The sequence below is a fragment of the Pelodiscus sinensis genome, chromosome 3, assembly GCF_049634645.1.
Source record: "Pelodiscus sinensis isolate JC-2024 chromosome 3, ASM4963464v1, whole genome shotgun sequence".
Classification (NCBI taxonomy): domain Eukaryota; kingdom Metazoa; phylum Chordata; order Testudines; family Trionychidae; genus Pelodiscus; species Pelodiscus sinensis.
Window position 1 is genome coordinate 33,572,942 of NC_134713.1, and position 15,357 is coordinate 33,588,298.

The 15,357-nt window shown below is 41.9% G+C and overlaps 1 protein-coding gene across 2 annotated transcripts in view; it reads left to right on the top strand.

The window, feature by feature from the left end:
• The window catches only part of PXDN (peroxidasin), a 122,765-nt gene that overhangs the window by 58,935 nt on the left and 48,473 nt on the right, over positions 1-15,357 (top strand). For both annotated transcript variants that reach the window (XM_006131038.4, XM_006131039.4), the window contains 6 exons: positions 751-868; positions 2,954-3,123; positions 3,675-3,947; positions 5,379-5,495; positions 7,169-7,327; positions 11,434-11,546. In XM_006131038.4, coding sequence (XP_006131100.1) covers positions 751-868; positions 2,954-3,123; positions 3,675-3,947; positions 5,379-5,495; positions 7,169-7,327; positions 11,434-11,546 — 950 coding nt within the window. The remainder of the gene's footprint in view (positions 1-750; positions 869-2,953; positions 3,124-3,674; positions 3,948-5,378; positions 5,496-7,168; positions 7,328-11,433; positions 11,547-15,357) is intronic.

Below are 15,357 nucleotides of genomic sequence, written 5' to 3' on the forward strand. Positions count from 1 at the left end.
TTTGCATAAGCGGGGTGCCGCCATTTTTAAATCCCCGCTCGTTCGAACCCCGTGCCGCGCAGCTACACGCAGCATGAACTAGGTAGTTCGAACTAGCCTTCCTAGTTCGAACTACCGTTACTCCTCGTGGAATGAGGAAGCCTAGTTCGAACTACCTAGTTCATGCCGCGCGGCTACACGCGGCATGAACTAGGTAGTTCGAACTAGGCTTCCTCATTCCACGAGGAGTAACGGTAGTTCGAACTAGGAAGGCTAGTTCGAACTACCTAGTTCATGCTGCGTGTAGCTGCGCGGCACGGGGTTCGAACGAGCGGGGATTTAAAAATGGCGGCGCCCCGCTTATGCAAATGAAGCCCGGGAAATTCAAATCCCAGGCTTCATTTGCAACTGCGGTATGCCTACATTACCCCGCTAGTTCGAACTAGCGGGGTAGTGTAGACATACCCTCTCAGAATATCCCATAGCACAGTGATTAGGCCATTCTGCTGAGAGACTGCTGTTCAAATCCCTTTGCAACAAGCCATTTTTAGCTTTCTAAGTTGACACTAGTAAATGGCCAGAGAGATCAGAAAGACAAAGATAATTTTATGTAGAGAAAAATGTGTTTAATCACTAAAGCATTTTTTACTTGAAACATTTGTGAAAAATGTTCATCTCTGTACAGTGTGGGGGGTGATAAATATTTAATTATTCATTTTAATTGTTTTAAACCCAGCAAATTTTCCTTTATATCTTTTATTGTTGATCCAGAGAGGCCAAGAATTACGTCAGAACCTCAGGATGTGGATGTTACCTCAGGGAATACAGTGTACTTCACTTGCAGAGCTGAAGGCAATCCCAAACCAGAAATTATCTGGCTTCGAAACAAGTAAGTTAAGGAAAAAAAGGAGAGAGAAATTGTACGTTTCTGTTTTACAGGTAGGCTGTGTCTACACTGGCAAGTTATTCCGGAAAATCAGCCGCTTTTCCGGAAAAACTTGCCAGCTGTCTACACTGGCCGCTTGAATTTTCGGAAAAGCACTGACGAGCTAATGTAAAATCATCAGTGCTTTCCCGGAAAAACTATGCTGCTCCCGTTCTGGCAAAAGTCTTTTTCTGGAAAACTGTTCCGGAAAAGGGCTAATGTAGACAGCACAGTAGTGTTTTCCGCAAAAATGCCCCGATCGCGAAAATGACAATCGGGGCTTTTTTGCGGAAGAGGGCGTCTAGATTGGCCATGGACGCTTTTCCGGAAAAAGTGCTTTTCCGGAAAAGCATCCTGCCAATCTAGACGCGCTTTTCCGGAAATACTTTTAACGGAAAACCTTTTCCGTCAAAAGCATTTCCGGAAAATCATGCCAGTGTAGACGTAGCCATAGTGTATGAAATACGCCATTCATGCACTGTAAGCGGTCTTGCTTAGTCCTTGGCCACTGACCTGTGCTCAGACCCTTAAGTAATGGTCCGGCGGCCCCTTTTAGACTGTGGGGCTAGAGGGTTGGCAAGCCGCAATGCAGCGCCAGTCCAATGTCAATACAGCCCTGGCCCTGGTTCAGGGGGGGCCGGACAAACAGTTCCCTGAGTCAGCTTAGCCTGGGCCCTGGTCAGGGCGGAGCAGGCAAACAAACAGTTTCCTGGCACAAGTGGGAAGACTGCCACTCAGTGTGGCCGGGGGGGCTGCAGGCCCTCCCTACTTCACTGCATCCCGGCCCATCTGCTTCTCCTGGGTCACTTCCAAACTCCCCATCAGTCTATACGTGGCTCCCGGTCAATGGTGAGTTCGCAGGGTCCGGGTAGTCTGCGTTTGGGGATAGGGCCACTCGTCAGCCTCTGCTAGATCCTCAGGGTCCTCCTGGCGTGAGAGCTCAGGGTAGGCCTCTGTTCCCTCCGGCGGCTGGGGCCTTACTTAGCTCCGGAGTGGGGCTTTTATACTTCCCGCCCCACCCTGAGGCTTCTGTGAAATTAAAGGGGCAGGCTCCTGCTTGGCCCTCCTGGGCTGAGAGAGGGGTTCTTCCTCCTCAGGGTCAGTGAGCAGCCACCCATGCTCACTACCTGCACACATACATGAAGTACTTAAGAACATCCTATTAGTATTATACAAATTTAATATATTGGCAATTATAATTAGATCTACTTTCTTTTTATAAGGTTCTTTCTATAATAAAGAATCTTCTAAAATATATAGTATACTGTATATGATATCATGAATAAGATGTTTCAGCTGCATTTGCAACCACGAAATTTCAGAGACCTGCAAAACCCTGATTAACTTAACTAATAGGCTGTTGTATTGAAGATCAGATAATTCTGTCACAGCAGGTAAACATGGAGTTTGCAGGTGCAGCAAACATTGATGCATTTTGTTCAGATGTACTCATTGTTTCATTACAAACTAAGTGATATCTGTCTGCGGGCCCTAGTTATGCTGTAAATAAATCAATGTCCATCCTGCATTAATATCACTTTAACAAAGAAAACGTTTGAGAATTACTTTGAAACATGAGATGGTAATCAACAAAAGCATGCATTCAGAATTCACATATGAAAGAGTTTAAAAAAGAAATGAGAGAGGTTCAATTGTGTGTTTATTGACACTGGTTTGAGACATTTATAGTTGTTTGGCAATGAGAACAATTGATATCTGGAATAAAAAATGGAAATGGATGTGTGTAACTCATTTCCTTGTTTTTTCCGTATAAAAATGTACACTTCTAAAATCAGTCTAGCTTTTCCATTCTGAAGTATGAAAGTTTTCATTTTTTAAATTGGCACTCAGTTTGGTTTTAATTTCTGCTGCTTTTTTGTTAATTTAAGATTAAAAGTTCTACTATTAAAAATTCTACTTCCAGTTAAGATGCTAAAATTTATTCGTGTTGGTTATAAACATTAATACCGTTAAACTTTTGTCCATTGATATGTTTTCTCTGTGCTTTTGATGTAAAATTTTTAGTCCAGCACATTTCTGTCTTTATAGTAATGAGCTCAGTATGAAAGCAGATTCCCGTCTAAACTTGCTAGATGATGGCACTTTGATGATTCAGAATACTCAAGAGACAGACCAGGGTATTTACCAGTGCATGGCGAAAAATGTGGCAGGAGAAGTGAAAACTCAAGAAGTGACTCTTAGATACTTTGGGTCCCCAGGTAAATAGATTTCAGATATGGAATTTTTTTTCATCAGAAGACCATTTTCATAATGAAGTACATTTGCTTTTGTACATTAACTGCAGGTTTATACTTCTTGTGCATTTTTCATCTTCGTTTGCTTCAACATCTAGTTATTGCAATCCTAGAAAATATCAACCCATTATAGTAGTTATTTTATTATTTATTATAATATTATTTTATATTATTTAATCAGAGTAATAATGTAGATTATCTTTAGTAGTATAGGAGGGAAATAAGAGAATTAAATAGTGCTGTTGTTCTACAGCATTGATCTTTAGAGGTCTAAGTTCAGATGCTCAGAACAAAAACAACACTGCCAGCCACATAATTTAATGGGTGGGAGACTTAATTGGACCTGCAAAGTGCCAGACATTTTTAGAAGGAAATGGGGAGTCCGTGCAGGAGTAGGACTCTTTTCATGGGCATTCCACCATCCTTCAGCTCAATTTTATAAGAGTTCTAGCCTGTTGATGTTTGAGTCTGTAGATGGATGAAAACAACATTTAAGCATGGTTCTCTTCTGACAGCCAGGCCAAGTTTTGTGATTCACCCACAAAATACAGAAGTATTAGTTGGCGAAAGTGTTACTTTGGAATGCAGTGCAACTGGCCACCCTCAACCACGGATCACATGGACAAAAGGCGACAGAACCCCCTTACCAAATGATTCTCGCATCACAATAACTCCTTCAGGAGGCCTTTACATTCAAAATGTGAACCAGGAAGACAGTGGCGAGTATACCTGTTTTGCAACCAACAGTATAGATAATATCCATGCAACTGCATACATCATAGTGCAAGGCAAGTATTAAACAAGGAAAGACATTATATTTTTCAAAACTACAAAATAATGTAAAGCAAATATTTGTTTCGTTTTCTAAATTGTTGGAAATTAATGAAACCATATGTACATTATTTTAATTGTGGACCTTGCTCCCTCTCCTAATAGCCAATAGGGTTTTGCCATTGACTTTCGTGAGAGCAGGATCTCGGTCACTTTAATCTAGAAACAGAACTTTGGAAGAATTCTACCCAAATGTTTATATCCCTATTCATTTTTTGAAATGCCTGCTGCTCAAGATTTTGTCAGTTGGTCTATTTATATAATCAAATGTACATGTACTGTTAATGTCCATTTTGTGTGGGACTCAGATATTTTATACAGTAGCTAGCATGTCTAAAGTTTAAGGTGTACGTATTTGCTACTGGACATGGAGTTTTGAGTGTGGTTTTGTCATGCATTTTTTCCTAATCATTTTCCATCGAAGCTATCAATCCCTCTAGCCCCCGATCATTTGTACAGCTCTTCTGTGAACTGTAGTGCTAATTATTGTAATCCTACTAACTGTATTTTCAGCACAATTTTCACATAGCATTAGTACACAAAATATTTGCAGGAATACTATATGCAAAACATTTTTTATACATAGGCTATTACGTGCAAGTTTATAAAGCTAGAAGTGATACTGGCAGTTACATTTTTCCATAGGTTTCTATAGGTTTCTAATATCTTTCAACGTTTAAATTTGTTCTTTCCTTATCAGTTTTGGGTTTTTTTTCCCGCTTCTTTTTCTTTTAGATTGTAAACTCCTTAGAGCAAGAAACATGTCAACCAATACATAAATATTTTTCAAATTATAGAAAACATATGCCCTCCCCCGTGTCTAGTTCACGATTCAATCAGCAAATGGGTGGATGTATTTTGAGGACTGAACAAATGCCCAGTCTCATTGATAACGTCACAGTGTTACTGAAAAAACTGGCCTATATTTCATTCATTGGTTTTCTTTTGTATAAAGGCACTGTGTGTGTGTTAGCAGAAAAGAGCAGATCAGGCTGGTTGTGATCACATTGTGTTTTCTTCATAATTTAGTTGAGGATTTTTTTAAAGAAACAAAGAAAGCAAGATATTTTGAATCCAGAGAACATTCTCTACTTGATTATACCAGTCTTAAGGTACATCATATTTTGGATCTATTATGATGATGATGATTTGTTATTTATTCGTATTACTGTAATGCTTATAGGTACCAACTGAGATGAGGGCCCCATTATGCTAGGCTCTGTTCATATATGTGACAGACAATTCATGCCCCAAAGAGCTTACAATCTAAAAGAGCTAGCAGGATCCCTTTCCCCACAGAACTGTGCAGGTCACATAGAAAATAAGTAATATTAACCAATGGAGCATCTTTAATTGTTCTTTAACATGTTATTTTCTCCTTACTCTAGCTGTACCCCAGTTTACTGTCACTCCTCAAGACAGAGTAGTGATTGAGGGCCACACTGTCGATTTCCCTTGTGAAGCGCAAGGCTATCCACAGCCTGTTATTGCTTGGACCAAAGGAGGTAAGAAGTTTATTAGAGATTTTAATTTTAAACTTTTAAAATATGACATCCTCTTTAGAATCACTTAAGAAATATCAGAAAATGCTTGTGTGTGTATTGTACATACAGTTGCCTTAAAAGCTTCTTATCTGTGATGGAAGATGTCAAGGTAGTCAGCTCATGTAAAACTTTTTGTACAGGTTGAACCCCTGTTAACCAGGACTTCCTGGTCCAGCAACATCTGTGGACCAGCAGGACCACGGGTGTTCCAGGACCAGAGAGTACAGTGAAAGACTGGCTGCACCTCAGCTGGGCTGCTACGTACAAAACAATGGGGCTGCTCAGGGTGCCAGGAGCCCTGCACACTGCAGCAGGGCTATTCAGCGGGACCAGGAGCCCAATGCGCAGGGAGCTAGGCTGTCTGGCTTAGTAAGGAAGGGGGTGGGACTGGTAGGGCAGCAGGACTGGCAGGGGAGGGAGCAGCCAGGAGGACAGTAGCAAGTCCAGGGCTGGGGAGGAGACGGTAGCAGGGGACAGGTATGACCTCCCCTGGTCCAGCAAAATCCCTCATCCGAGACTGGTCAGGTCCTAAGGGTGCCGGACCAGGGAGGTCCCACCTGTTGTTATAAATCTAAGTAGGGTTAAACATATAATGCGATAATCTTTAACTGCCATCTCTACAAAGTTTGTACAAGATATATTCTTTTCAAGCATGTGGAGCAGATGAAAGACTTTGGCACTGATCCTGAAATATAATCCACCAGCACTGGCACCTGTCCCACTGCATAAAGATATTGACAAAATAAATGGCCAAATGGGGGTTCAAACTGAAGTTGATATGACTTGTCTTGGGCACAGAGGACTACTCTTGTGGACGACATTTCAGGAATTGGAATGTAAAGATGCTAGGCCAAATTCAGGGATGATAGAAATGATAGTATGCATAAGATCAGTAAGTAGATCCGCTACACGTACCATCCTAGTGGAAAGGTGAGTTTATAGCAGGAGAAGCAACCCAAAGGAGGATGCAAGTGGTGGTAGATAAAGCAGAATTTTAGTTAGACCTTGATCACTGATCACTATGGATTTTCCTTCTCCTCAACTTCTTGAGGTGGCTCCAAATAATTGTTATGTATGTTTGCCATTGATGAAGAAAAATAGAGTGTGGTAGAAAAGTAGTAAGGGTGGGTAGACAGGAATGGCGCTCAGCCTTATTTTAGTGCATTTTGTTTCATTCCTTTGTACCACAGAAACCACTATAGTGCCGCTATAGTGCTTCTGCAACAATGCTACCTGTCCTGATGAAGAGATTCTCTTATCAACTTAGGTTCACCACCTGCCTAAGAGGCGGTTGCTAGGTTGATGGAACAATTCTCTCATTGACTAGCACTGTCTATACCAGCGGATGGATTGGCTAACTGCATTGTTTAGGGTTTTGGATTTTTTATACCCTTAAGTGTTGTAGTTAAACTGACATAATTTCCTATTGTTGACCATGCCACATTGTGTGTTCTGGAGAGTAGGTAGTTGCTTCAAAACATTTTTTCTAAAGAATTTGTTTTGTGAAACCTCTGTCTATTTAAAACATGATTTAAGTTTTATCAAATACTAAATGCCTCTGGTTGTCTCTGAAATATAAATAGTATTTTATTTCACATGGCTATAATTAATATATAACAATTGCTGTGTTTCAGGTAGCCAACTCTCTGTAGATAGAAGACATTTAGTACTGTCATCTGGAACACTGAGGATTTCCAGAGTTGCTCTACATGACCAAGGCCAATATGAATGTCAAGCTGTCAACATTGTTGGATCCCAAAGAACAGCTGTACAATTAACAGTACAACCCAGAGGTATGTTCAGAATAACTATATTTTTATCTGCTTAGAAAAAGTACATTTAGGGCCCAACTTTAACGGCTATAGAGGGAGTATCAATGGGGGTTAGGCAATACCTTTATAAATATGGGCCTTAGACTTATGTTAAAATGTTCATTGGAATGCTTGCCTTAGTCTTTTTCTCTTGGAAACCATGTCTGAAAGTTGAAATTTATCAGGTTTTAGATAGTAAATTTTATTTTATAAGGCACCTTTTAACTTTGCTTCTTTCACCTCATCATAATAGAATTCAAATACTTAGTTAGCAAAGAGACACTCCCAGGATAGGGAGCCTGTCTTCTTCAGCACTTAGTAGAGGGGAACCCTGATCCTGTTTGGAGATTCTGGAATTTAGAGGAAGAAAAATTGTCCATTAATATAGATATGTAAGTACAGATGCATACAACCTGGTAAGATTCACCTCTGTCTGTAGGGCCCACACAGCTCCTTCCCGTTTTTAAAACGGAGCTTAAGAAGAATTTTACTGATTGTGCTAGATTTCTGCCTAGGAGTGAATTTTATTCTTGAAGACTGTTCTAGATTTGCACGATCATAGTACTTTTTATCCCAGGATCTCAGTGCAATTTACAAATGTTAATTAAACTCACCATATGCTGTGAGGTAGAAGTCTATTTATATATCATATAGTTAATGAATAAATTGAGAGGATACAGAAGTAAAATGTTGTACTGGGGATGACACAGATTCAGTGCCAGAGCCTGGCCCTCAGTAAATCTCTTAAATACAGGCTTAACTTTGGACATGTGCGTAGTCCCAATAATTCAGTGGTTAGCAAAGATAAGGAATCTTGTTGTCTCTGTCTGTTCAACATTATACTCAGTAGGACTGCAATCTTGACTGAAGCTTATAGTTTTATATATACTTTGTTGGATCAGAGCCTAACAGTCAGTCGAAAACTTTACTGCTCATTCCAGATTCCAAGGCCACTTTTTTCGAAAAAAACCTGTAGTCTAGATACACCCACAGAGATGTAGGTCAAAAGTATCCATTATCTTTGGGTGCTAGTTCAAGACTCCTGAGATCTGATTTTTTTCAGAGAGCTTAGCATTATGTACCTCTTTATATGTCAAAAGCACAGCATCCAGTGTCTTCAGTCTTCAGCACTTCTGCAAACTGTATTCCAGGGTCTTAAATTGGGGAACCAGAAAATGGTTTACACACAGTTAATTACAGTCTGTAAATTGCTTGGATTAAGTGGCTTGCTCAGTAACCATAAAATGCTTTGTGGCAGAGGCAGGGATAGAATCCATTTATTCAGGGCAACATTCAATGGCCTTAATCCCGAGATCTTCCTTTCTCATCCTGCACTCCCCTGTTTCATTCATTATAGACATTCCAACATCTGCAAGAAATGAAGCAGGAGTCCCACCACTAATCCCCTTAATTACACAAGCCTGGATTTATCTCCAAATCTGGTCCACCCTAAATGAGAAAGTGATTCTTTGGAAAAAGATAGTATGTGATCATGTAATTATATGTGTCACAATGCATACTCACAAGTAAGTTGAATTAAGGTTTCACAGGCAACCCAAATTCTGGAGTTCCCAAACTTCTGAGTGCTTGACTTTGTAACTCTTAATATAGGAATTATACACAAAACACTAGTTTCTTTCTTTTTTTAAAAAAGCTTACTGAAAAAATTCCATTATGGGGCATCATTGTTGACAGTGATACTGGCTGTCATCAGAATGGGAATCTTTAGGCCCCCCCACACACATCCCCAACACTTGAGCTGAAGGAGTAACAGAAAGTAGATGTAGGCTGTCCTCCTGTATATGGACGAGCATTAGTGGGGCAGGAAACATTTTGCTCGTGTGTTTCATAGGTTAGGTAGGAAAAGTGACTCTCTGCAATCTGTGGTTCCGTTTTAGTGTTGGAATGGACAATCGTGACCCTTTGTGCCCTGTCCCCTCCAACCTGTCCCAGTCCTGTGTCTCTTCTGATTTCTCATTCCAATCTTCTCACTTAACCAGTCCCAATCTCCACTCTCCAGGCTTCTCATCCTAGCAAGTCCTAGTCTCACCTCTTTGGACTATCTCCCTGTTCTCAGCCCCAGTCTCCCCTCGGAATGTAAAAACTGCTCAGAATAGTTAACCAGTTAAACAATTTGTTTAACTGGTTAACCAGTAGCTGTGGGCAGCGGGTGTACTCCAGATTCCGCTCAGCCCAGCTGCAGATAACAGGGACTGCTCTAGGAGCATCGTCCACTCTGGTCCTGTCAAGTGGGCCACCATGGGGGAGGAGACTGGTTAGCTGGAAAGTATGCTGGTAAGGCATATGTTCACCAGTTAACTGGTTACCCAGTTAACCTTTAATATGCCAAGTCTCTCCTCCAGTGGCTCAACTGTGCATTCCAGCCAGTCACAATCCCTCCCACCCTTGACTCCTCATCTGATGTCTCTCTTTTCCCCATCCATGTTCCCTATCAGCTTTCTGTCTCAACTTCCCTTCCTCTGCTCCTCATCTAATCTCGGTGTCTCCCCCTCACTGCCATCAGCTCCTTGTTTCACACTCTACACAGCCTGGGTATGTCTACACTACCCCGCTAGTTCGAACTAGCGGGGTAATATAGGCATACCGCACTTGCAAATGAAGCCCGGGTGTACCGGTGGTTCGGAATAGGAAGCCTAGTCCGAACTACCTAGTTTGAGCCCCGTGTAGCCGCGCTGCACGGGGTTCAAACCAGCGGGGTTTTAAAAATGGCGGCTCCCCGCTTATGCAAATGAAGCCTGGGAAATTCAAATCCCGGGATTCATTTGCAAGTGCGGTATGCCTACATTACCCTCCTAGTTCAAACTAGGAGGGTAGTGAGACATACCCCCTGTCCCATTGCTTCTGAGCATTGCTCCTCATTGGACTCCTCATTGGATTTTTCTGGTCTGCCCTTTTCTCCCCCATCCCACTAGTCCTTTCTCCTCCCATCCTTTTCTCAGTCCCCACTGCAGCTCCTCATCTGGTGTCTGTCTTCCATCCATCTACTAGGTTCCAACCCCTTCCGTTTTGGCTTGGCTTCTAGTCATCTTGTCCAGCTAGTCCCAGTTTTCCCCACCTCCCTGACTTCCCCATCAAGTCTCTTTGCTTAGCTTAACCAAGTTTCATCAGTCTAATTTCTCTCTTATCCCTCTGCCAATCAGTCTCTCTCCAGTCAGTCTCTTACCACTTGGCTCTTAATCCTACTCTGTCCCCAAGTTGCCCACACAGGTCCAGCTCTTGTCCCTTCTGTATTCAGATCAGTCAGGTTCTTCCTCCATGCTGCCTAGACCCAGCAGGGGGCTCACTGAAAGCACAAGGGAAAGTCTCCCAATTCGTAGTTCTGATGCCTAGAGGCAGCATGCCTGAAGCAACCCATAGCTGCAATTACAGGGTAGGTCTTGCTCATATCTTGACTGGAACATGCCCAATATGCATTGAAACTTTGGGGGAATGTAGCTGCTAAAATCTAAGTTGTCTTAACAGATCATTTGTGAACTGCATTTTTAATAGGTTTTATCACTTTAAAAAGCTTGGTCAGTGTGGCCAGCAAAAAACATAACCCTCTCATAAAGATGATACACTTCCCTGTCAAAATTTAAGTCCCTGCTCCATGTGGAGGCACCAGAGCTGTTCAAAGGTCTCCAGTGACAATAAACCTTATTTTTTTAACATAGGCAAAACAACATATTTTTCCCTAGCTTCATGCTTTCACGTTTCACTGTTCTGCCTGAAATTGTCTAAAAAAATTCAGCCTGAGGAAAAGGGAACATTTCAGCACAATAGTTAAAGTTTGGCAAAGTAACAAGCGACTTAAAAGTAGTTCTTACAATGGGAAATGTTGGGGAAATAATAATACAGTTCTTATTCTGAACAACTTCTGTGCAAATAATAGGTCGAGTAGTTTATTTCAAAAAGTTTTCCTGTTTTTAGTGCCATAATAAAGATTCAACTGTTGTATATGCAACTCTTACTGCCTTCATTCAGCTAAATTGTTGTATGTGATTTAACTGTGCCTCTGTAATTTTCTTTATTGCATACATTTAAAATACTTACACATTTTTCATTATGTCCGTGTAACGTCACTTTAGTTACCCCAGTGTTTGCTAACGTTCCAAGTGATATGACAGTAGAAGTTGGCACAAATGTTCAAATTCCATGCAGTTCTCAAGGAGAGCCTGAACCAGAAATAACATGGAATAAGGTAATAAATAATAAAAAATAACTTTTAGAGTGCAGAGACTTTTTCAGGCTTTATTAAGTGTGCTGGAGTTGACTGTTGCTTATTCTGTGTCTAACCTCAAATGATAGCAGTAGCTCAGGCATCTGTGCTACAAACCATGTTCGGAGTATAGGTACCTAACCTGAGAATTCGTCTACGCTATAGTGATATAGTTATTGTACAATGACTGTGCCACTGAAGTACTGTAGCGTAGATCCTTTTTACATTCACAAATGGGGGTATAGATAATCAGTCTCTCCAACGGGTGAAAGCTACAAAAAATTCCACCAGTCTGGCTGCATCTACAATGGTGGTTAGGGTGATGTAAATACATTGCACAAAGTGATGTAAATACACCGCACTAAGGATAGATCAGGTCTGAGTTTGCACAGGAGTATGGAACCTTTTTAATATAGGAACTGTGCCTAAAATTCACATTCCCAGTTTGTAAAAGGATGTTCAAAGATATTGCAAATGCTTTTCTATTTCAGTTTTGTGCAGCTCTGAACAAGTTCATTAATAATCACACTTTCAGAGAGATTAGAATATAAATCAAGAATAGGACTATTTGCAGACGTTGTGCTGGCACTATAGGTTCAACCAAGACAGTAGTTGTGGCTAGTGTTCCCTGTAAGCTGAGCCCTTGGGCAGTTGCACAGGAGCGACTCAGGTACTGCCCAGCTGATTAGCAGAGCGCCCACCGCTGATCACTGCCAGCAGTATGTGTTTGTATTGGTGGTGAATATCTGCACATGCCTTGGTGAATGTAACAAAATTTACTCTGCCCATGGATGGAAAAAAATAGAGGAAACTTTGGTTATGGCTCATGCTGAAATTATACCTTTCTACCTGTGTGTCTTTGACAAATATTTTTTTAAAAAATCCATAAATGCAAGTATCATAATGAAAAAATCTCTCTCAGATGATATCCAGCTAAACACATGAAAAAGTAAAAGAAAAGTCAGGCAGGACTCCTGCTCTGTCTTTAATTTCCACTATAATCCTAACCATTGCAATAATTTGACAACAGAGAGGCTGTGTCTACATTGGCATCCCTTTCCAGAAAAGGGATGCTAATGAGACACATCGCAATTGCAAATCCGCGGGGGATTTAAATATCCCCCGCGGCATTTGCATTTACATGGCTGCCGCTTTTTTCCGGCTGGGGGTAAGCCGGAGAAAAGCGCCAGTCTAGACGTGATTCTCCGGAAAATAAGTCCTTTTCCAGAGGATCTCTTATTCCTACTTTCAAGTAGGGCTTATTTTCAAGTAGGAATAAGAGATGCCGGAAAAAAGCGGCAGCCATGTAAATGCAAATGCCGCGGGGGATATTTAAATCCCTGGCAGATTTGCAATTGTGATGTGTCTCATTAGCATCTCTTTTCCGGAAAGGGATGCCAATGTAGACACAGCCTGGGTGTTCATGTATAGCTTGCAGTACAGGCAGTCCCCGACTTACGCTGATCCGACTTATGTCGGATCCGCACTTACGAACGGGGCTTTTCTCGCCCCGGAGCTCACGGGCGGCGTGTCCTCCGGGGCGAGAAAAGTTTCTCTCGGTCTCCCTGCAACTAGTGCCCCCCCCCCCAGCAGACCAGGCTTTTCTTGCCTACCCCTGGGGAAGAGCAGCTGGGGGCTGCCGGGTTGGTCCCGCAGCGCCGCTCCGGACCAACCCGGCAGCACCCCAGCTGCTCTGCTCCAGGCGTCCTGATTCAGCCGCTGCTGGTCAGTTTCAGCAGCGGCTGAATCAGGACACCTGGGGCAGAGCAGCTGGGTTGCTCCAGTAGCGCCGAGGAGCCGTTGCTGAAACTGACCCCAGCCGTTGCTGGGGTGCTGCTGGGTTGCTCCAGTAGCTCCAAGTCAGCCGCTGCTGAAACTGACCAGTGGCTGACTACAGGAAGCCAGAGGCAGAGTTGCTCTGCCCCGGGCTTCCTGGACTCAGCTGCTGATCAGTTTCAGCAGCAGCTGACTTGGGGAGCCTGGGTTTCTTAAGTTGAATCTGTATGTAAGTCAGAACTGGCATCCAGATTCAGCCACGGTTGAAACTGATCAGTTTCAGCAGCAGCTGATGCCAGTTCCGACTTACATACAGATTCAACTTAAGAACAAACCTACAGTCCCTATCTTGTACGTAACCCGGGGACTTCCTGTACTGTAGTTATCTCCAGTGATGAGTTAAGAATAAAGCACCAATAAGAATCTTGAATTTCCTTGGTTCTCATACCATTATAATACTGCTGTAATTGTTGCATAACAAGTCTCCGCACATGCCACAGTTCCAGAAGCATGGTTTTTGTAAATGACTGCAGATATATAACACATGGATGAAATAAATGTCACTTTCATTTAGAACTCACTGCATTTTGATTGCCTAATTCTCAACAGTTCTTTGGCCTCCTTCATGTCTTGTTTGGTGTGGTTTTTGTTTTTGTTCTTTATAGGGATCTGCCAACCTTGTTTTAGTTCCATTCTTTGTATCAGTGATGAATTGATTTATTTTGGTAGTTGACTTTCCTTAATAGATTAGCCTTTTGCCATCTATGTTTCAGATCATGATTAGGGACTACTAAATTCATGGTCATGAAAAATGTGTTGTGAACCATAGAATCAGATCTCCCACCGTGAAATCTGTACTTTGTAAGCTTTTTTATCTTATATGTCCATATTGCATGGGGGAGACCAGTGTTTCTTCTGACCCAAAAGGGAGTTGCAAGTGGGAGACAAGGTTATTTTAGGGGAGCCATAGTATTGCCACCCTTACTTCTGTGCAGCCTCCAAAGAGTGGCATCTGGTGGCCAGGCACTGAGCTCTGAAACTGATGCCCTGCTACCTGCAGCAGTGCAGAAATAAGGGTAAGCAGTACTGCAAGCACTCAAAAAAAATCCTCCTTTTTTGGGTCAGGACCCCTACAATGACAACTTTGTGAAATTTGCATTTAAAAAATAAATCCTACACCCATGAAATTGATCAAAATGCAGTGTGAATCTGGTAGGGCCCTAATCATGAATATGTTTTTGGGTGGGTTGGCTTCAGATTTTTAAGTTATTTTGTATTGTATTTTTTGATGTCTTGCAGTAAGCACTTCCATACATTTTTAAATAAAAATAAATTATTCAAAATATTATTGACTGCTTTAGCTTACTATTCATTGTATGTAGTGTTTGCTCTTCCACCTCATTTTGGCCATGCTCCCAGCCTTAATACACATTCTCTGGGGGCTGAGAGCCCAGTAGCTTTTATGTTACTAAAAAGCAAAACTTCTGCTGCATTCTGCCATTGTTCTTGTATTCACACTCAACTGCACTCTTGAGACTTCCATGATTTTAATATCCTGAGTGCATTGGATTGTAAATCTGAAAAACCTTGGTGCTAAAGTACAGTGACCACTGAGATTTCTGAAATTTAGTGCATACTGTAGAGTAGACAGTATGATAAATCATCTGAGCAGGACCAGACAAGCAAGGGGCAGTGTGATGAATCTGCTGAGGGTGAATCTTTCTCTGTTCTTCTGGTTCCTGACCAGAGAGTGATTCCTCAGCTTGGAGCAGATGGTCCCTTGGCTTTTGGGAGGAGGATTATGGCAACCTGGTAGCACAGAGTTGAAGGCAGCTGTTTCTGGTGGCTATTCTGAGTGACTCAGCTGAAGTTTCAAATCTGCCTAGGTATCTCTGGAGTCTGGAGTCTGTTGTGGTTGAAAAATAACAGAAACTCTCCTACACAGTGCAGATGAGAACAGTACATAATGGAAATAAACAAATGATCATGCATCTGACATCAGTTTCTCTCCAGTAAT